This window comes from Salmo salar, chromosome 18, assembly GCF_965601325.2.
Source record: "Salmo salar chromosome 18, fSalSal1, whole genome shotgun sequence".
Lineage (NCBI taxonomy): Eukaryota > Metazoa > Chordata > Actinopteri > Salmoniformes > Salmonidae > Salmo > Salmo salar.
This window is the reverse complement of record NC_138308.1, coordinates 72,170,105-72,192,735: the sequence shown is the minus strand read 5'-3', so window position 1 is coordinate 72,192,735 and position 22,631 is coordinate 72,170,105. Positions and strand designations below refer to the sequence as shown.

The following is a 22,631-nucleotide window of genomic DNA, read 5'->3' as shown; positions in this document are numbered from 1 at the left end:
CACTTCGCCTGTCTACCGGAAGTTGATGCTGTTGCTATGCAACCTCTTGCTAGCTTGTTAGCGTAACAAATGACTAGCTAGACATTTTACGATTTATGGTGTGTTCTTAAATTCTATTTGAAGTGCCAGAGTTTGCTCTGGGCATTCCTAAATCCAGAGCATTGTTAGATTGTCCGTTTGTAAATTCAGAGCGCGTCACTGGACGTTCTGGCAGAAGAGTAGGGTTGAGCTGTGCGTTCTGACCTCACAACGGCAGTCAAGCATCCAAGCTAACTGGCTAATGTTATCTAGTTTGCTAGCTATTTCCAGACACAAATGAGAAAACACATTTACATTTTAGTCATTTAGCAGACACTCTTATCCAGAGCGACTTACAGTAGTGAAAACATACATTTCATACATTTTGATTTTTTAGATATTTTTGTGCTGGCCCCCCGTGGGAATCGAACCCACAACCCTGGCATTGCACACACCATGCTCTACCAACTGAGCCACAGAGAAAACACCTCACTCTGACCATTTTACTTGCCCTAGCAGAGCTGGTTAGGCTGTTTTCATGTTATCCAGAGCGTTGGTGACTGTATTTGTGCTGATGGCAACAATTTAATTACGCTTTTTTTGCCAACGGGTGTTGAGTGTTCATAAATTCATCAGTTATTCTGTACTCTGGCACACTAAGAGGAGAGTGCTCTGAAATCGGATGAATTAACAATATCCATTGAGAATGCACAATGACTATACCGCTTAGCTAAGAACAACGTGAATAATCAAGTCAATAAACATTGGATAGTTAGTTAGATTATAGTTAATATACTGCCTGGCAAGTTTGATGTATTAGTAGCCAACTAACGTTAGGTAACTAGGTAACATACAGGTACATATTGCTGTAATGCTATGCGGTTCATAAGGATAGCGTGGCTAACAAATTGTCAGACAACATAACGTGCAACGTAACTTATTTGAAAAGTCATTGCTTTATTACTTTCCTCAACATTTTCTTAACATTTGCAATGAATTTGTATCCGGTCTCGTCGGACTTTGTCTGCATATTTTCTGCCACTTTCTTCAAATCTGAAAATGTTGTGAAGCCACGGCCATATTCAGAAGAATTGCATTATGGGCCCTAAAAGCACGGAAATAGTGTCTACTGCTTCTATACTTCATATTTTGGCGTATTTAGTACGACATCCGGGAACGTTTGGCATACTAACTATATCCATACTATGACCAATAATCATACTACATACTCAATTTACATCACAAATAGTATGGTTAGTGCGGTTAGTATGAGTATTCAAACACAGCTTATGTGTCCAAAAAACATCTTACATCTCCTAAATATAGGACAGACACTTAAACCTTATTCCATATGATTTGTGATCTTTTTTTGCCATTATGAATGTGTTATTCAATGCGTTTCTATGGGCTATAGTAGTGAAGGCCAAATTAAATATAAATAAATATATATATAAAGATACCTAAAGGGGTCCTAAAATTCCAAAATAAATAGCTAAATGATCCATTGTATGACCATCTTAAAACAATTCCATGTTAGGGTAGTACCCCCCCCACACGCATGCCCAACTAGGAGAGGAGAGGTAAGCTACTGAACTTGATGCAGCAAGAATGATGAGAGCAGACACTTGCACTTTCTCCTTTTAGGAGTGGGATGATTTGCAAGCAGAGACAAATAAATAGGTTATCAATATTTATTGAAAAGGAAAGTGCTATGTTATGCGTGCGTTGCGCCTTTTCCTTTTCTATGATAACATTTTTGATTGCAGCTCAAATCACGTTGGTTAAGCGCCCTCCACTTCTTTCCATTACCAATATTTATTTACAGACACTGTGGTATACAATAGCCTAATCATATTTAAGATAATTTCGTTGGAAAGCCCAAATGCCACGTGATTCTCCGCCCATTGAATTGGCAGCCTAGGCTTACTCTATTTCATTGAGACCCAGAGCCGCTGGAAAATGTGTGTTGAGACAGCATTTTCCTCTGTACATTTCGATATTGCTTGGCGCCGCCACACCACTTTCAAAGCAGCAACGACCGGGCCACTAACTTCTCAGCACAGTTTTGCATTCCAGTTCAACATTCACCTACTCTGTCACAGTCTACCATTGAAAACCATTGAAGACTACACGCAGAAAAAGTCTTCTTATTCGTATTTGAGCCATATGATTGGCCGTACATTCAAGCACCACTATGCTCCCGCGAGTCAGATCTTCTCAAGCACTCGAGCAGTACAGAAATTGATAGCTACGTTCACACAGCACACGCAAGTTGTCCTGAGGTAAAAGAAGTGCCCATCAATCTACTCGGTGAGCTTATTTCTTTTAGGGAAAGTGATTTTTCAAAAGTTAAGCTTCAATAGTGAACATACTATCAATATGCTGGCTACTGCTGATAGTCTGCAAAAAGAAAGCTACAAAAATACACGTTAGCATTTGTCTTGGCTAGCCTACTGTAGCCAGGTCGATATCTACTGTATTTTGGAACACAATTGTTTTTAATTAAGGGGGAGAGTCTTATTTTGAGATATTCATTTTGAGAAAGAAATACACTGCTCCAAAAAATAAAGGGAACACTTAAACAACACAATGTAACTCCAAGTCAATCACACTTCTGTGAAATCAAACTGTCCACTTAGGAAGCAACACTGATTGACAATAAATTTCACATGCTGTTGTGCAAATGGAATAGACAACAGGTGGAAATTATAGGCAATTAGCAAGACACCCCCAATAAAGGAGTGGTTCTGCAGGTGGTGACCAAAGACCACTTCTCAGTTCCTATGCTTCCTGGCTGATGTTTTGGTCACTTTTGAATGCTGGCGGTGCTTTCACTCTAGTGGTAGCATGAGATGGAGTCTACAACCCACACAAGTGGCTCAGGTAGTGCAGCTCATCCAGGATGGCACATCAATGCGAGCTGTGGCAAGAAGGTTTGCTGTGTCTGTCAGCGTAGTGTCCAGAGCATGGAGGCGCTACCAGGAGACAGGCCAGTACATCAGAAGACGTGGAGGAGGCCGTAGGAGGGCAACAACCCAGCAGCAGGACCGCTACCTCCGCCTTTGTGCAAGGAGGAGCAGGAGAAGCACTGCCAGAGCCCTGCAAAATGACCTCCAGCAGGCCACAAATGTGCATGTGTCTGCTCAAACGGTCAGAAACAGACTCCATGAGGGTGGTATGAGGGCCCGACGTCCACAGGTGGGGGTTGTGCTTACAGCCCAACACCGTGCAGGACGTTTGGCATTTGCCAGAGAACACCAAGATTGGCAAATTCGCCACTGGCGCTCTGTGATCTTCACAGATGAAAGTAGGTTCACACTGAGCACATGTGACAGACGTGACAGAGTCTGGAGACGCCGTGGAGAACGTTCTGCTGCCTGCAACATCCTCCAGCATGACCGGTTTGGCGGTGGGTCAGTCATGGTGTGGGGTAGCATTTCTTTGGGGGGCCACACAGCCCTCCATGTGCTTGCCAGAGGTAGCCTGACTGCCATTAGGTACCGAGATGAGATCCTCAGACCCCTTGTGAGACCATATGCTGGGGCGGTTGGCCCTGGGTTCCTTCTAATGCAAGACAATGCTAGACCTCATGTGGCTGGAGTGTGTCAGCAGTTCCTGCAAGAGGAAGGCATTGATGCTATGGACTGGTCCGCCCGTTCCCCAGACCTGAATCCAATTGAGCACATCTGGGACATCATGTCTCGCTCCATCCACCAACGCCACGTTGCACCACAGACTGTCCAGGAGTTGGCGGATGCTTTAGTCCAGGTCTGGGAGGAGATCCCTGAGGAGACCATCCGCCACTTCATCAGGAGCATGCCCAGGCGTTGTAGGGAGGTCATACAGAGCATGGAGGCCACACACACTACTGAGCCTCATTTTGACTTGTTTTAAGGACATTACATCAAAGTTGGATCAGCCTGTAGTGTGGTTTTCCACTTTAATTTTGAGTGTGACTCCAAATCCAGACCTCCATGGGTTGATAAATTGGATTTCCATTGATTATTTTTGTGTGATTTTGTTGTCAGCACATTCAACTATGTAAAGAAAAAAGTATTTAATAAGATTATTTCATTAATTCAGATCTAGGATGTGTTATTTTAGTGTTCCCTTTATTTTTTTGAGCAGTGTATGTACAAAAATGTAATTCTAAAGAATAGAGTAATGACTTACATTGCTAAATTATATTAAACTGATGTTTAATACATATCATCATAACCAAATATAGCCTGTTAATCATTGAATATAGAGAGAAAGCATGCCAAGCTATAGGCCCTGCATGACCCCAATGCATTAAAAACTACACCATGTCCGGGCCAGGAGAAATTCTGTAGATTTTTGGCCAACGGCTAGCAGATACCCATAGACTTCCACTAATTGTGCTAACGCTAGTTAGCATTGGCTCGCAAAACTACTTCTTAACTTCATACTGCACACAGAGAAGTAGATAAAGGGTAGATAAATGGTCTTATTGCCAAAATCCCGAAGTATCCCTGTAATGTTGGACCCTGTCATAGCCTAGAAATAGGACCCATTTGGGACCTGTTTTGCCTGACCAGGTCATGAGATCTGGAAAAACTCCAGGCCCCAGAAAATTAAATACATTTTGACACACCACTTTTTAACCTGTGGTGCCACCTCTGTTGAGACCACACTTGATCTTGCACACCCAACTAGTAGAAGAGAGGCTACTGAACTTGAAGCAGGGATTGCTGAGAGGGTGTGAATATTGCGTCAGAGGTGCATTCAATACAATCGGTAGGCCTAGGCTAACTCATAGAAAGCAGAAAGATGTCGATGTCTGTTCCCAAATAACCTACGAAACAAATACATTTTTTCATCTGAAATTGTCCGCCTGACCGAATGCAGCCCTCTATTCCAGTGTTCTGTCTCACCATAGACAGAAATGAGTATGGAGAGATCAAAATAATCCAGTCTGTCATTGATGTTACAGTTATTTGTGGTCTTTGTTTTGTCTGAATGCTGAGTCAATCAAAACATCGTCAAAGATTGCCCTTAAATTGCCTAGACCATGACAGTTCTCAGTTGTCTGTCTCAGCTGAATTTCACCTTGCCCTTTCTGGCACAACTTCCTGTGCTTTCTATCCATTAAAGTGGATCATTATGATGAGTCCTCTAACTTGAATCAACATATCCCCTCCATCACCTGTTACTCTGTGTGCATGACCGTGTGGAATGGCAGACAGACAGCACCCTGGTGGATTTATACAGAAACCAGATGCAGGGGTCAGAGAGGGCAATGGTGAAGCCTCAGAAGCGGTGGCGAGGTACAGACAGGTCTGCGACACCTGGAGTGCTCTGTGAAATTGAGCCAAGCTAATGGACTCTAGTGCCTGACAGGTAAAACTTAATTTGAAGAGGTGTACACAACTTCTGTAGAACACCTAAGCGTGAGAATAGCATGCTATTCACCTGTTATTTGTTTGGGGTGGAGATGTGGTGGAGTTGTGTCTATGCTGTATTCTGACTTAATTCCCTCGGAATTCCACACATTTTATACACTTCAGGGTCCTGTTGGATCCAGACTTGGTGCATTGGTACCGCTTGCCATGGAATAGCAGAGAGAACAGTATGACTTGGGTGGCTGGCGTCGACAAACATTTTCTCAGCACCCCCACCACTAAACCTCTTCCCTCGGCCATGTTCCTCTGACACCTCCTGGTATAGAGGTCCTGGATGGCAGGGAGCGAGCTTGGCCCCAGTTATCTACTGGGCCATACACACTAACCTCTGTAGCGCCTTGCGGTCCGATTGCCAAGCAGTTGCCATACCAAGCAGTGATGCAGCCAGTTGTCATGACGTTGCCCTCTTTGGGTACAGCGAGCACCATCCCCCTCTCTCTGCACCATCCCCTCTCTCTCTCTCTCCTTCACCCAGGCTGCTGTTAGGCAGGTCATAAATTCCTGGAGGAGATTCTTCCTCCAGGAAGAGAGAGAGAGTGAGTTTTCATAGAGAGAAAAAAGGAATTTATTCCACCTCACAGAACTTGAGAACTGAACAATATTCATGTTCTGGAGAATGTATAAAAGGTCGGTGAGGTAGCCAGCTACGAACTGGTCCATTTGGTACAATTTTGTGAAACTCATGAGAGACAATACAGCCACATTACCATAACCCTGTTTATACAAGTGTCTCTGTTGTGGGGCTTGCATCTAATTGTTGTATGGGATGAATGAGTAAAGATGAAACTATTTGTGAAATTATGTAATGTGATTTTAGACTGTTTAATGAAGGAAACTCCAATTCCCTTTGGAGTTTAACTAAGTCATGGGCCCACCCCATGAGCGCAGACATTGATCTGGCGTCATGGGACCGCCCCTTTCTGCTCTTCCAAATATAAACCCCACCTTGGGAATTTATCTTCAGACCATGCTTCTCTCAATTACGAGAGGGCTAAGGTTTGAGTCCATTGCTGAATTCTTAACCATACCACGTGGTTAAACTCTGAGACTATCTAACCGACAGAATAAGAACAAATCTTTGATACGAATTACTAGTCTGCAGCTAGGAATTTGGTATCATTGAACGCGAAGACCGACAACCGCCGAAACATCTATTCTATAACAACATTGCTGAATGTTATTCTGAACTATCCATCCTAACCACGGCAGAGAGAGAGAGGGCGGACAAACTCTCCAACAGAAATGAACTTTCCAACAGAGATCACGGCGACACACTATATATATATATATAGATTGCAATTATTCCCGAATGAGTGAGCGTTCATGTGCAAAGGGTTAGCATTTCAATTGTTATAATTATCACTTTGTAGTGTTTTTTATCTCAGTCGACCCCCACTTCCCTTTTGTCCACCAAGCCGCGATACCGGTTTATCCCACTAGGGAAACTCCCCTATCATTTCCTTGTAACTATATCTACTGTTTGTTTGTGTGCATTTCTGTGATTATTTAGTTAGTAAATAAATGATTTAAAACAATTAATGTATGGATGACTCATAGTGAATGAAGACTGGGTTCGTGGAGATAACCAACAATTTACGACGTTTGGAATGAGACTAACGTGAGGTGACATTTCTTAAACCTGTCGTCCAGGGCCGTATATTTAGAAATACAGTGAGCTCCAAAAGTATTGGGACAGTGACCATTTGTTTTGGCTCTGTACTCCAGCACTTTGAATTTGAAACGACTGACTTTTTGTACATGGTCCCCTAAAATGGGGGAACTAAAAGTATTGGAACAAATTCACCAATGTATTTGGTCTGATATTCCTAACACAAATTGGGCACAAAATAATTTGAAACGCAAACAAAACAGCAAATGAATCCAATGCTTGATGTAATCATTGTGTGCTAAGAATATGGGACCAAATAAACTTTTGATAACTTTGATACACACAAGTGAACTTGTCACAATACTTTTGGGCCCCTAAAATGGGGGGGGGGGGGGGGGGAGAGTCCATGTACAAAAAGTGCTGTCATTTCTAAACAGCTCATATGGATGAAAATACCTTCAAATTAAAGCTGACCGTCTGCATCGAAGGTGCTGGAGTACATAGCCAAAACAAAACACACTGTCCCAATACTTTGAGCTCACTGTATCTCTGCTAGAGCTGACCTTATCTGCTATTGTCCCTTCTCAGTGTACAGGGCTTGAGAGGGATGCCTAAGGTAAAGCCAAACATGTTTAATGTTAAAATCTGCTACTCTTTTGGAATGCAGTATTGTCAAGATAACTACTTTTTACCGTGTGTAAAATTGCTTGTTTCATTTGAAAGCTTTTTATAAAAATACAAAAAATGCATGAAATGAAATGTATGCATTCACTACTGTAAGTCGCTCTGGATAAGAGCGTCTGCTAAATGACAAATGTAAATGTAAATGTAGGTGAAGAATAATTCATTAATTGGAATACATTAATCAGATTTGAAAATATCTGAAAGTTATATTAGGAAAATTATAACTTTGTAATCTAAATATTTTCCTTGGTGCCCCGACTTCCTAGTTAATTACAGTTACATGATTAAGTTAGTTTAATCACCTAATAATAATTAGAGAATTTTTGATAAAAATAAGTCTTCAGTTTAATGATGCCAAAGACACGACACAGTCTAGAAGCTCTCAATGGTGCAGCTGTAGAACTTTCTGAGCAACATCTGCCCCATGCCGAATCTTTTCAAATCAAATGTTATTTATCACATGTGCCGAATACAAATAGTGTAGACCTTACCGTGAAAGGCTTACTTACAAGCCCTTAACCAACAATGCAGTTCAAGAAAAATAGCTATTATTTACTAAATTAACTAAAGTTAAATAATCAAATCAAAAAGTAACAAGAAAATTACATAACAATAACGAGGGTATATACAGGGGTTACCGGTACCGAGTCAATGTGCGGCGATACAGGTTAGTCGTGGTAATTTGTAAAGTGACCATGTATAGATAATAAACAGCGAATAGCAGCAGTGTAAAAACAAAGAGGGGGTGTCAATATAAATAGTCTGGTTGGCCATTTGATTAATTGTTCAGCAGTCTTACGGCTTGGGGGTAGAAGCTGTTAAGGAGCCTTTTGGTCCTAGAGTTGGCGCTCCGGTACCGGTTGTCGTGCGGTAGCAGAGAGAACAGTCTATGACTTGGGCGACTGGAGTCTTTGACCACTTTTTGGGCCTTCCTCTGACACTGCCTAGTATATTGGACCTGGATGTCAGGAAGATTGGCCCCAGTGATATACTGGGCCGTACACACTACCCTCTGTAGCGCCTTACGATCAGATGCCGAGCAGTTGCCTCACCAGGCAGTGATGCAACCAGTCAGGATGCTCTTGATGGTGCAGCTGTATAACTTTTTGAGGATCTGGGGACCCATGCCAAATCTTTTCAGTCTCCTGAGGGGGAAAATGTGTTGTTGTGCCCGTTTCACAACTGTCTTGGTGTGTTTGGACCATGATAGTTCCTTAGTGATGGGGACACCAAGGAACTTGAAACTCTCTTTAGCTTGCCTGGTAGGCTCGCGTCACTGGACAACTCGCAGCTGGGTTTCCCTTTGTAATCCGTGATAGTATCACCTTTTCCACAGTGAGGTTTATGAAATGCTGACCTTATAACTTTCAAGAATGACATTTGGAGACCCAAGCAATAGGCTTCTGTAGCCATGCTCAAATGACAGAGCGCCAAACCTACCGAGTTGATTTAGGATTTCTAGAATGTTTAATTATATGCCCTGACTTTTCACTGTATTTCTTTTTTACAAAATGTGTTTTGTGTTAAATTAGCCGCTATCAGTAGCCAATGTTAGTTATACACCCACATATATTTATAACTGTCACTTTAGTGTTACTTTCCATACATTTTGCATCATTGCATTACATAGTTAGTTTACCTTTCTTTCCTCTGTCACGTTCGTTTGGTTGTTCCTGAGGATCGCTAGCAATAGTGGATGATATTAGGCTAACGTATTACAATTTGGCAAATCATTTAGGACATGTAGCCAATTTGAATCAATATGGAAAGTAGACCATATGTAGCCATTTAAACCTGGAGCCTGGCGCATGGTTCATGACGACTGAACTGTTGTCATCACAGTTCCATGATTAGCAAGGATAATTAGGTTAGGTTTATAGCACTAAGGTTTAGCCCGTATTATACACTTGTCTCACCTTCCAATATTTCATCGATTGAACAATTACATTTGACAACTTTCAGGATGAATCAAACCACTATTTTTTTTATTCACCAATATAGTTTGTGCATTAGTCTGTAGAGAAAATTTGAATGAAAAGGTACACAAAATTTGAAGGGATGGCTTTAGAAAATGTACAGAAACCCTATTGAATGAAAACTCTGTTGGCCAGCAAGTGGGAGGGTTTTCAGCGGTTGAATTAAAGGTATTCAGTGCACGCAAGAGAACTACGCTGAGAAGGAAAGACATGCGTAAGAAAGGAGTACATTTCCTCTATCTGAATCGGACCTCTAGAGTGCCTTACCTAACATCTGTAAATAGCATTACAGAATGGACAGTAATGGGTGAATGCACAGTAGTGCCTGTGTCAGGCTAGCTTTATGCATTGAAGTATTGTACAGTGAGTTAGAACTTGTTTTGTTAACACACTGTACACTTCTCAGGCCTCTGTCTGCTTCCATGTCTGAGTGGCTCACCTCACCTGTGCCTTTGAAAATTGCTGAGAGATTCACTCTGCCTTTGTATTTATGTAACTCAGTAACTCATGTTGCATAACGAGCACACATTCTTGTGCTACAGCTGTGAGAAGAACACGCACACATGCGTACACAGGGGAGCACCAGTCACTTCCTGATACGTCCCCTTAGTCCTTTACACACCTGTTCTGGAACTATCCTTACCGCTGTCACACACTGGCACCACATCCATCACTCACTCCACCGCTCATTTGCCTGCCGCACCTGGCTTTAGTTCCCATGTCACCTTCCCACCCTCCTCCTGTTGGAGCCATAACATTATTAATTAGTGCAAGAACTCCCTCTAGAACTCAGAACACTCTTTAGGACAGGTCTTTGGTCATGAGCACTGGGGACAGTGTTGTTAACCTTATGAAAGCATTAGCTGTCTAGCGACTGTACATTTTTATGCCCACCAACATGTGCTGCACAATTCCTTGAGCTTCTCAAAACTGGTCACCTTTAGCTCCTTATTAAAAACAACTGTTCTTCTCAAAATTCACAGAACGTCTGTGACAACATAATCTTTCACATGGGCTCAATAAAACAAATCCTCACTGCCAGTGACCCAAACAAAAAGCTAGCATAGAAGCACAGAGCCCCTGCTTACTGCATAGGCACCGACCATTGGCACTTTGTTCTAAAAGCTGGAGCAGTCGACTGTGCTGAGCTTCTGTTGCTAATCTTAGCCAGGGGTTACCTCCGTGACATCCACTTTCAAAGAGAATCCACAGAGCGGTGCTGCTTCACAAAGACCCATCTGCCAAAATGGCCTCCCCCCTGCTGGGCTAACTGTGTGTGAATGCTGTCTAAAGGGCCCCTGCACTAAGCTGTGGGCATGCCCACTGTTGTAATGGGCAGCCATTATGGCCTGTTGTGATTGCGAGGGCCGGCTAATGTGATCAAATAGGCATCAGACCTCACAGATGATGCCAAAGGACAGACCCGCAGAGACTCTGGCAGTCTCTAATGGCTTTGCAATGACTGTGGAGAAATATTGCCCTGTAACTGTTGGTGCGCAGCTGATTAGGGGGTCCATGTCGCCATTTTGAAGGATTTAAATGGAATGAAGGAAAGGAATCACTGTAGAAGTAGCTTTGTCCAAGCCAGAATAGATCACAGGGCAGGAGCCTATTTACTGTTACTGTAGCGTGAGGCAGCTTGATGTACAGGATAGGACGCTAGTACTCTAACAGAATTGTATTTACTGTATTAGTATGCATGACAGTCCGTCCGCGCAAATTGTTTAGCAAAATCATAAATTCCCTGTATATTATATGAGGGCTTGCAAATTTGACAAGTCTCCGCACTATTTCCCGCATAAAACAGTCAAATCATTGCAATATTATTTCATAAAAATGACCCATCACCGCAGTACAAGAAGACGGCTCGCAATTTCAACCAATCGCTGCACATTTACCTCATAATGGTAAAATCAAGCAAGCCACACGTCAACAAACATTTTCTCCCGTAAACGCAATTTCGTGACAAATTGGATAAAAATCATTGCATATTGCCATGCAAAATGTCAGAATTGCCACAGCAAAATCAAGCATTTTTGCCCGCAAATATATATATTTCCTTTATTGGGGGTGTCTTGCTAATTGCCTATAATTTCCACCTGTTGTCTATTCCATTTGCACAACAGCATGTGAAATTTATTGTCAATCAGTGTTGCTTCCTAAGTGGGCAGTTTGATTTCACAGAAGTGTGATTGACTTGGAGTTACATTGTGTTGTTTAAGTGTTCCCTTTATTTTTTTGAGCAGTGTGTGTATACATATATATATATATATATATATATATATACTGCTCAAAAAAATGAAGGGAACACTTAAACAACACATCCTAGATCTGAATGAAAGATATAATCTTATTAAATACTTTTTTCTTTAAATAGTTGAATGTGCTGACAACAAAATCACACAAAAATAATCAATGGAAATCCAATTTATCAACCCATGTAGGTCTGGATTTGGAGTCACACTCAAAATGAAAGTGGAAAACCACACTACAGGCTGATCCAACTTTGATGTAATGTCCTTAAAAGAGTCAAAATTAGGCTCAGTAGCGTGTGTGGCCTCCACGTGCCTGTATGACCACCCTACAACGCCTGGGCATGCTCCTGATGAGGTGGCGGATGATCTCCTGAGGGATCTCCTCCCAGACCTGGACTAAAGCATCCGCCAACTCCTGGACAGTCTGTGGTGCAACGTGGCGTTGGTGGATGGAGCGAGACATGATGTCCCAGATGTGCTCAATTGGATTCAGGTCTGGGGAACGGGCGGGCCAGTCCATAGCATCAATGCCTTCCTCTTGCAGGAACTGCTGACACACTCCAGCCACATGAGGTCTAGCATTGTCTTGCATTAGGAGGAACCCATGGCCAATTGCACCAGCATATGGTCTCACAAGGGGTCTGAGGATCTCATCTCGGTACCTAATGGCAGTCAGGCTACCTCTGGCAAGCACATGGAGGGCTGTGTGGCCCCCCAAAGAAATGCTACCCCACACCATGACTGACCCACCGCCAAACCGGTCATGCTGGAGGATGTTGCAGGCAGCAGAACGTTCTCCACGGCGTCTCCAGACTCTGTCACGTCTGTCACATGTGCTCAGTGTGAACCTACTTTCATCTGTGAAGATCACAGAGCGCCAGTGGCGAATTTGCCAATCTTGGTGTTCTCTGGCAAATGCCAAACGTCCTGCACGGTGTTGGGCTGTAAGCACAACCCCCACCTGTGGACGTCGGGCCCTCATACCACCCTCATGGAGTCTGTTTCTGACCGTTTGAGCAGACACATGCACATTTGTGGCCTGCTGGAGGTCATTTTGCAGGGCTCTGGCAGTGCTTCTCCTGCTCCTCCTTGCACAAAGGCGGAGGTAGCGGTCCTGCTGCTGGGTTGTTGCCCTCTTACGGCCTCCTCCACGTCTCCTGATGTACTGGCCTGTCTCCTGGTAGCGCCTCCATGCTCTCCATGCTCCACAGCTCGCATTAATGTGCCATCCTGGATGAGCTGCACTACCTGAGCCACTTGTGTGGGTTGTAGACTCCGTCTCATGCTACCACTAGGGTGAAAGCACCGCCAGCATTCAAAAGTGACCAAAACATCAGCCAGGAAGCATAGAAACTGAGAAGGGGTCTGTGGTCCCCACCTGCAGAACCACTCCTTTATTGGGGGTGGCTTGCTAATTGCCTATAATTTCCACCTGTTGTCTATTCCATTTGCACAACAGCATGTGAAATTTATTGTCAATCAGTGTTGCTTCCTAAGTGGGCAGTTTCATTTCACAGAAGTGTGATTGACTTGGAGTTACATTGTGTTGTTTAAGTGTTCCCTTTATTTTTTTGAGCAGTGTATATATATATATATATATATATATATATATATATATATATATATATATATATATAAATAAAATCGGCCAAATCCTGGAGGGACTGGCATGAGGAATACTGTAGTTTGACTGTCTTGAGAGAAGCTAAACGAAACAGAGGCTTGTGTCAAACACTGTAGGCAGGGGCGGATTTAGGTATAGGCGGCACGGGGTGCCCGCACAAATAAATTCAGAATGGTGACATTTGCATGATCGGTTTTCTATCACTCATTTCCACGTCACATCAATGATATCATGTCACTGTGTGGGACTGTGGGTCAATTAACCTTTGCGGAGTGGGCGCCCTGATTCTAGTTTGTGAGCTAGGAAGGCTACTGCCTGGGAAGGTCTCTCACTCAGAAGTATGACATGGGGAGTGGGGCGGGGGTAGGTTGACCTCAGGTCTCCCCACTGGAAGCCCGAGGTAGGGGGAGTGGGGGAATCTATCAAATAGCGCACCTCTAACTTTGTACAGTACTAATGCAATTAGTAAAATCAGTCACACTACAAAATGCTACCAAATAAACCACAATTCATTCATAAGACAAGATGTCATACCACACCACTGTACAGATGCTGAAGATGTATGACTGCACAAACGTCAGCCAAGGATATTTGCGAGGATATGAATGTAGAGGCCATTCTACAACAAAGAAGTCTGAGGTCCACAAAGCGGCACTTTTCATACGAATCATTTGATGAGCCCTTGAGTGATGCCCTGAAGAATCTGGGGGTGACATTTTTCAAATTCGTTGTTGATGCTGCAACCTCAACCTGCAACCTTGGAAGATGTGGGAGAGAAGTTTGGAGTGCTGTCAACCTTCCAAAGTCTCTCAAATGAGGAGCTGACAGAACAATGTGAGGCCCTTAGTATAGTATTACACTGCACTATAAAGATCACTCAGACTTGGATGGCAGAGAGCTTGCACAGGAATTGAAGAACTTGCCAGATGGCAGTTGTGCAATTTAGTTTGTGTGTTTCTTGTTTGAAGTGCAATAGTGTAATAATCAGGTTCTCTTCTTTATAAGTGTGCTATTATAGTTGTGTATTTGTGTGATATAGGATTTGTGCAATTTAGTTTTATTTGTGTGTTTTTTATAGCAATGGGGTAATAATTTGATTCTCTTTTTTATTTGTATTTATATACTGCAATTTGTTTCTATTTGTCTTTGTTACGTCTTTTTGATATTTATGAGTCTTATTTTTGTATATATTTATATTTACTTATATAGTTTTAAATGTTATGATTATTTATTTGTGTTGTTCCAAATGTCTGAATAAAAGGTTTTATCCTAGCTGTATCTGTGAAACATTTGTATTTGGTGCTTTTAGATCCCGAAGGAAGCTAGCTAACTTTACTGCAGAAGAAAGTGTTGTCAATCCTCCCATGGTCTGTTGAGAGCTGTCTGTGTAGAGATATATCTGTTTTGATATCCCACTGTTTTCACAGTCAGACGCACAACATAACTGTTTTATATATAAAGTGCCTTTAATGCAGTGTTTGTTCTTCCATAAAATCGCCCTTGGCTTTAGAGAGTAGCTAGATACACTGACATAGAAAGATTAATTTGATGTGTGGATTTAATCATGTTTACTAAAGAAGAGCTGCTTCCAGTGTTTTGCTAGTAGGCTAGAATAGCAGATGTAGTCACGTTAACAGTAATGATTTACAGTGCCTTCAGAAAGTATTCACACCCCTTTACTTTTCCCACATGTTGTTGTGTTACAACCTGAATTTAAAATGTATTACATTTAGCCTTGTGTCCCAGATCTATACACAATACTCCATAATGTTTAAGTGGAATTTTGTTTGTAGATTTTTTTAAATGACTAAATAAGGTCAGGAATGAAAATGTGCTTAACAAATCGCATATTAAGTTGAATGGACTCATTCCGTATTCAATAATAGTGGTTAACATGATTTCTGAATGACTATCCCATCTCTGTACCCCACACATACAATTATCTGTAAGTTCCCTCAATTTGTTGAGTGTTGAATTTCAAGCAGAGATTCAACCACACAGACCAGGGAGGGTTTTCAGTGTCTCGCAAAGAAGGGCACAGATTGGTAGATGTGTAAAAAAAAAAAAAAAGCAGATGCTGAATATGGTGAATTTATTAATTACACTTTGGATGGTGTATCAATACACCCAGTCACTACAAAGATACAGGCATCCTTCCTAACTCAGTTGCCGGAGAGGAAGGAAACTGCTCAGGGATTTCACAATGAGGCCAAAGGGGATTTTAAAACATGTAGAGTTTAATGGTTGTGATATAAGAAAACTAAGGATGGCTTAACAACATTGTAGTTGCTTCACAATACTCACCTAAATTACATAGTGAAAAAAAGGAAGTCTGTACATTATACAAATATTCCAAAACGTCCATCCTGTTTGCAACAAGGCACTAAAGTAAAACTGCAAAAAATGTGGCAAAGAAATACACTTTTTGTCCTGAATACAAAGCGTTATCTTTGGAGAAAATCCAACACAACACATCGCTTAGTACCACTCTTAATATTGTCAACATGGTGGTGGCTGCATCATGTTATGGGTATGCTTGTCATCGGCAAGGACTAGGGAGTTTTTTGGGGGATTAAAAAGAAAAGTGTTGACACCTACTGTAGCTGATAAAAAGCCACTTCTCTGAAATGCACATATTTTAGCTGTGGTCTATACCATTGTATGAATAAGACATTGAGGTCAATGGCACTCAGCAACCCAGCAATGTATTCCTCTGGCTTTCAGCTTTATGCTTTATGACTTTCAGCTTTATGACAGGCAAAGCACTTTGGAAACCTCCTCTTATCACTGTGCACATCTGAGAGCTGGTTCAAAGCGTGTTGATTGAACATACTGACTCGCTGTATTTCTCTCATTTGTGTGTTTGGCAGAAAATACTTTCCTGCCAAACGGATATAAAAGACAGCTATTGGTTGTATTCACATTTTTCATAGCATTTCAACTGTTCATCAATAAATTATGACTCTAGTACTGTGTAGTACTATGTATAGTATGTTCAGTTGCACACATTTGCTAATACATGTTGTAGCTTGTAGGTCCTATCAAACAGATGGAAGACATAGGCTTACCTGTGCTAATTAGCTATCTGTGTCTCCGAACACCTGTGTGGAAACGGAAGACGGACACAACAAACGTGTTGTCGGCTGCAACTGTGTTAAAACTGTATATATTTGTGAAGTTATTTTGATGTGATATGTTTCTAGAACTATACCGCGATTGAGAATCGATTCACGTTTAGATGGACTATTTGCCTGCCAGAGCCAATTCTCCTCTAAACAGAACATGTAAGGTCCTTGGACTAGAAGGAGTAACGTGAGGCTCCTTTAGTCCATTATTGGGCTAGCCTCACCTGTGCCTGCTGATTATTCGGCCTCATTAGGCCACCCAGACAGATTTGTGGTTGAATAACATCCTGGTATTTCTCCATTGGCAGGGGCCATGTTTGTGTTCCCGCCAGAAATGGCGGCTCCAGAAAGACCCCGCGGTGATGGAGTGACCTACGTCAATATTCCCATCAGCCCCACATCCAAGAAACAGCTGAACTACATGGAGCTGGAGCATCAGGAGCAAACTGGGGTCAGGGGGACTGGTCAACACCTCCCAGGACAGAGTAAGGGCCCATTTTCTCAATAACAACCAGTTTTTTGTAGGTAATTGGTGGTTTGCTCTTCTGTGGTTCCAATGTCTTTGATCTTGCTACAAATTTTTCTATAGCCAATTGACATGATGTGCCTCTTGAAGTGCAATAGTGTACATGCAGGTACACTGTATTCAAAAGTGATGTTGTAGTCAAAGAAAATATAAAGTGGCAAACATTATATTTCTGGTGTGAGCAGAGTAAGGGCACCGCATACTCAAAAGTGACCATTTGTATTTAAAGGTCCAATGCAGCCATTCTTTTTAATCTCAATATATTTACCATTACTGTGAATGGTAAAAAATAAACAAAAATTGTGTCACGTCCTGACCAGTAAAGGGGTTATTTGTTATTATAGTTTGGTCAGGACGTGGCAGGGGGTATTTGTTTTATGTGGTTCGGGATTTGTTGGTATATGTGTTTATGTAGAGGGGTGTTTGTTTAGAGTGTTCCGGGGTTTATGGGTTATGTTCTAGGTTAGTGTATTTCTATGTTAGATCTAGGGTGTTTAGTTCTATGTTTAGTTAATTGGGATTGGCCTTCAGTTGGAGGCAGCTGTTCCTCGTTGCCTCTGATTGAAGGTCCTATGTATAGGGGTGTGTTTAATGGGAAGTGTGGGAGGTTGTTTTTGCATGTGTGTGTGTGTGTGTGTGTGTGTGTGTGTGTGTGTGTGTGTGTGTGTGTGTGTGTGTGTGTGTGTGTGTGTGTGTGTGTGTGTGTGTGTGTGTGTGTGTGTGTGTGTGTGTGTGTGTGTGTGTGTGTGTGTGTGTGTGTGTGTGTGTGTGTGTGTGTGTGTGGCCGTGGCCGTGTGTGGCCGTGTGTGGCCTGCAAGACTGTTTGTCGTCCGTTCGTTTTCTTGTTTTGTTATTAAGTGTCTCAAATGAAGTAAAAATGAGCACTCAACCCGCTGCACCTTGGTCCACTTCATACGACGGCCGTTACAAATTGCTTCTTAGCAAATAGCAATTTCTCAACCAAGAATTTTGCTAGGACTGTCTGGGAGTTATTGGCAGAGAGATTTGGAACTCTCTTTCTTATTGGTCAATTAACGGCCCAGTGCAGTCAACAATTCAGATTTTCCTGTGTTTTATCTAATATTGTACAACAGCTGATGAAACTAACACTGTAAAAGTGTGAATTTGATCAGTGTTATTTCCTGATAGTTGCTGGTTGAAAATACAATCTACACAGAACATCTAATCAGCAGGTTTGCATGTGTGGGAGTTTTGGCTTTCCATGGTGACACCATGCAGTACATTGGTTAATAGACCAATAAGAAAGAGTTCCAAACCTCTCTGCCAATAACTTCTAGTTTTCAGATTTCCGCTCCCACTTGGCACAGACATCAGTTCCACATCTGGTTTTAATTTACATTTGGTTGTTGTCAACTAACGTGAATTCAACATGAAATCAGCAAAAAATGTCACCATGTCATTGGATTTAGTTGAAAGTTTTGTGAAAAAAAGTGAAATTCCCTTATGTTGATGACTTTTTAAAAATCCAATCACTTTTCCACGTTGTCATCGCATTGATTTAAAAAATGTATGATGTGGAAAGTTTGATTCAACCAGTTTTTATCCAGTGGGTCCCCACTCAGACCACTCCCACAGAGTCCAAGTCAAATTCGTGCTTGTACCCAGAAATGATTTGATATTGATATAAAAATGGCTGCATTGGGCCTTTAACTAATTTACTGCCCGAGATTTCAACAGGCAGGCTAAAACTCCATCCCCACCAAAACAGGCTGACATTTCATTTCAAACAGCTCTTACACTAAAAGTGCATTGTCATCATTTTCACAATTTCACAGTATTATTCCAACCTCATAGTGTGGAAATGTATATAAATCACAGGAAAATCCCGTTTTTGACTGCACTGGGCCTTTCAGATTTCTTGGTTTTTGCTCACACTAGAATGGCAAAGAGGGACAGAGTGGGGAAGAGCGACAGGGTAGCTTGCGACCACTAGCGTATCGATTCAAATCAGACTCAAGAGACTCTTAGTAAATGATAATCCTCAATTCGATTCCCGCTTAGTTAGAGATAAGAAAATAACCCTGCAACGATCACGTTGATTGCTCCCCGTCTTGCCGAGCGACACTCAAGCTGCTGTCATCAGGTGCGGGGATGCGATAGCGCGGTCTAATAACGTCGTTACTCTCCGGGAATATGAGGGACGCCCTTACTCGAGACGAGAGGTTAATTTCCAATGTCATCTTGACGGTTTCTGTCACTTGGAGTGTGTGCCAGCTTAGCCGAGACGGAAGGTCGTAGTGCGTTCAGAATACCGCGGTGAATTCACTTGCTCTAATGGGGTCATCTTCCCAGACTGTGTTGTGTGTTTGTTCATTTTTCCACTTCATGAAACTGCCTGGAGAAAGTATAACTGAAGCAATGGTACTTAATGCTTCCTCTGTAGTTCATGGACAGGAAGATATTGCTGTTCTCTCTCATTTGAATGATAATCGTACATAAGTGTTGTCACTGTGTTTTTGAATAAACCTCTCTACCATGTTTATTTTCTTTTTATGCATGACACCCTGAAAGTAGGGTCAACAATACTCATTATTACTCATCTCATAGACTGCTTGTTTTTTCTCTCTACAGGGAAAAGCTCCACTAAATATGCCCAGATTGACATCACTGCTACGGATGCCGCCCACAAAACGGGTACCCAGCATGCCCTGGGGCGAGAGGAGGGTCTTCACACCCTGGAGCAGAGGAGGAGGGGAGTACCACAGTGACATCACACCTCTAATCTTGACCTCCACAGGGCCTCTGGCCCAGACCAGACTGTTGTATAAATCTCTAGAATTCACCAGAAACTTGGATTTCCTGGGGCACCTCCAGCTGCCATGATGTCAAACTCCTCAGAGATCTGCCACATTTGATTTCTCTAACATCAATTGTTGACGTCTTCGGACAGTACTGTCATTCTGCAATCATGGAAGCAACATGAAAACAAACTGTAATTAAAAAGACAAAAGCTGCTGCATGGATTTAAGGCATGTAAGGGGACATTTCAATCCCTTATGGAACCAGACATCTCATTAGAAGGCATCACTGTCACTGTCACAGCCCTGGGCAGACTTCGGAGGAGTGGGGGGCTGAAAGTGCCAGTCTTGGAACTGAGTCATTACCCAGGCTCAAACCCCCGGAGGAGCAGTGGGTTTTTCACAGCCTCGCCTGTGCCACCCCTAATCTAATACAATACGGTTAGAATCTCGTTTGGGGGAGATGAGGAGGCAGTTGAAAAAAGCATCACCCTCCATAACTCCACTCTGATTATCGTTATACTAATTCTATAGTGTGAAAGCCTTGATTGAGGCCTTTTAAAAGAGGCTAGTTTAGCACAGGGCCAGATAGATAATCAGTCTATATTTATCCTATACAGTACATGCAGTCTTACTCATTCAGAATGTCGAAGCTCAACAAACTTTTTAAGAACTTTATGAAGCTAATGCGACAAAGTGGGCATAGACGTTCCGGCGGTGTTTGTATACCAATGAGACCAACGCGATTAAGCCCTCATTATTGGGTTCTGGTGACTCAGCCCAGGCTTGTAATTGTTCCGCGTTGGCTAAATGAACTTTGGTTGGCTTGAGTGTGCCTAATTGCCCGCTGTTGACCACATCCGTAGCGTTCGTTTCTGGGCGCTCTCCATTTGTTTTTCAACTTCACGGTTCACGTGGCTTCGCTGAGGGACAGACAGACAGAGCTTCAGCAACATACACCCTATAAATAATTCATAGGATTTTTTTCAGCTTCGCAGAAAGGAAAAATGAAAAACAATTTCCCAGAAATGTTTGTCAGAAGCGCCTGTGGCCCCCCATTATGCAAACGTATATCTTTTTTTTTTTAAATAGCTAGATGATTTAAGACAGGAGTTCCTATGTAAATGTAACCTTATTGGAATAGAAATTGCTTCTTGTCTGTATTCCCTACAGTGTGTTGAATGTATGCGTTTGTTTTGCTGATACTTTAGACAGTCATTATTTTATTTGTGATGTTAGTGCGGTTCTCATTATCTTAATCCATATATCACTTTTTCATATACGCAAATGTAACCTTGTCTAGAGAGAAATATATTTGTATTAAAACCAATATATATTTCTCCAGTATGTGTAAATACATTTCTCTGTTTCTGTTCTAGATGTCTTGGACTGCCATACATTATATATTTGAAGATAATGTGTATGTACAGATCAATGTTAAGAGTTTTACATACAATGTCTGTATTTTTTCAAAAGCCTTTTATTTGAACCTTTTATTTATAACAAATAACAACCATTGCTTTGACGTGTGAATTAATTTCTTTATGTACCGGTTCACTGATTGGACTATTTTAATCCTCATGTGGTTCATTGAACATAAAGCCAATGGTTACACTGCACTTAAAACAACCTTTACAATCAAATGGTTGTTTGTTTTGGTTGGAGTAAAAGAGTTTAGTCCTGTTTGTCATAGGGACTGGATGTTGGAGCTGCATTAAGGGCAGTAAGTAACAGGAGGCAACAGAATCCGGTGCAAAAAGTGTAAGAAATCCAATGGATATTTACATAGGACTACAAAAATATTTACAAAATAGGCAGATTCTCAAATACTGTCAAAACACTGGTTTGAATTTGAAAAAAAACCCTCTAAATCAGGCCTACCCTGCCAAAACAACTATGGCAGGTTGGGGTATAGCAGGCCACCACACATGAAAAAATATTATAATATGCTATGGCATATAGTGTTTTTCACTGTAGTGTTTTTGCAGACTTCACTGTAGTATTCACTGTACTGTTTTTGTGGACTTAAGTCAGCATGCTGTAGTATTTACTGTACTATACTGTAGTATTTACAATTAACTGTAGGGTAAAAGAAAACTATACTATATATACTTTAGTAATTAATGTAGTGTTTTTGCAGATTGTAGTATACTATAGTATTTACTGTAGTGTTTACTATAGTGGTTTTGTTTTATTATCTTCGACATTGAAGTTGAAGTGTTCTCCTTGAGGAAACCTACTGGATAAAAACTAAAAGAGTACATTTTCCATAACTGGTAGGTAGGTAGGACTGGGGTCTGAACAGAGAGTTCATTCATGCCTTCTGCTCTTTTCTATAAGCTGTAGGGAACACAATATATGGTCTATTCTTGGCATGTAGGTTTCTCACTTATGGGTGACACAACTTGGGATATGGGGGAGGGGAATGGGCAGGACATTTACAAATTAAATACTGTAGTATTTACTATAGTTAAAAAAGTATAGTGTTTTTGCAGACTAGTGTTTTTGCAGACATTACTGTAGTATTCACTACAACGTTTTTTTGCCGATAATACTGTAGTACCACACATAGAAGGATACTGCAGTGTGTAGTATAGTATTCTACAGTATAGTCGGTGTTTCCTACAGAATT

The 22,631-nt window shown here is 41.7% G+C and overlaps 1 protein-coding gene across 2 annotated transcripts in view; it reads left to right on the top strand.

Annotated features, from left to right (window-relative positions):
* Window positions 1-21,524, top strand: part of LOC106577569 (protein Dok-7) — a 46,643-nt gene extending 25,119 nt beyond the window's left edge. For both annotated transcript variants that reach the window (XM_014155717.3, XM_014155715.3), the window contains 2 exons: window positions 17,023-17,199; window positions 19,833-21,524. In XM_014155717.3, the coding sequence (XP_014011192.2) occupies window positions 17,023-17,199; window positions 19,833-19,969 (314 nt within the window). In that variant the 3' untranslated portion in view covers window positions 19,970-21,524. The remainder of the gene's footprint in view (window positions 1-17,022; window positions 17,200-19,832) is intronic.
* The last annotated feature ends 1,107 nt before the right edge of the window (window positions 21,525-22,631 follow it).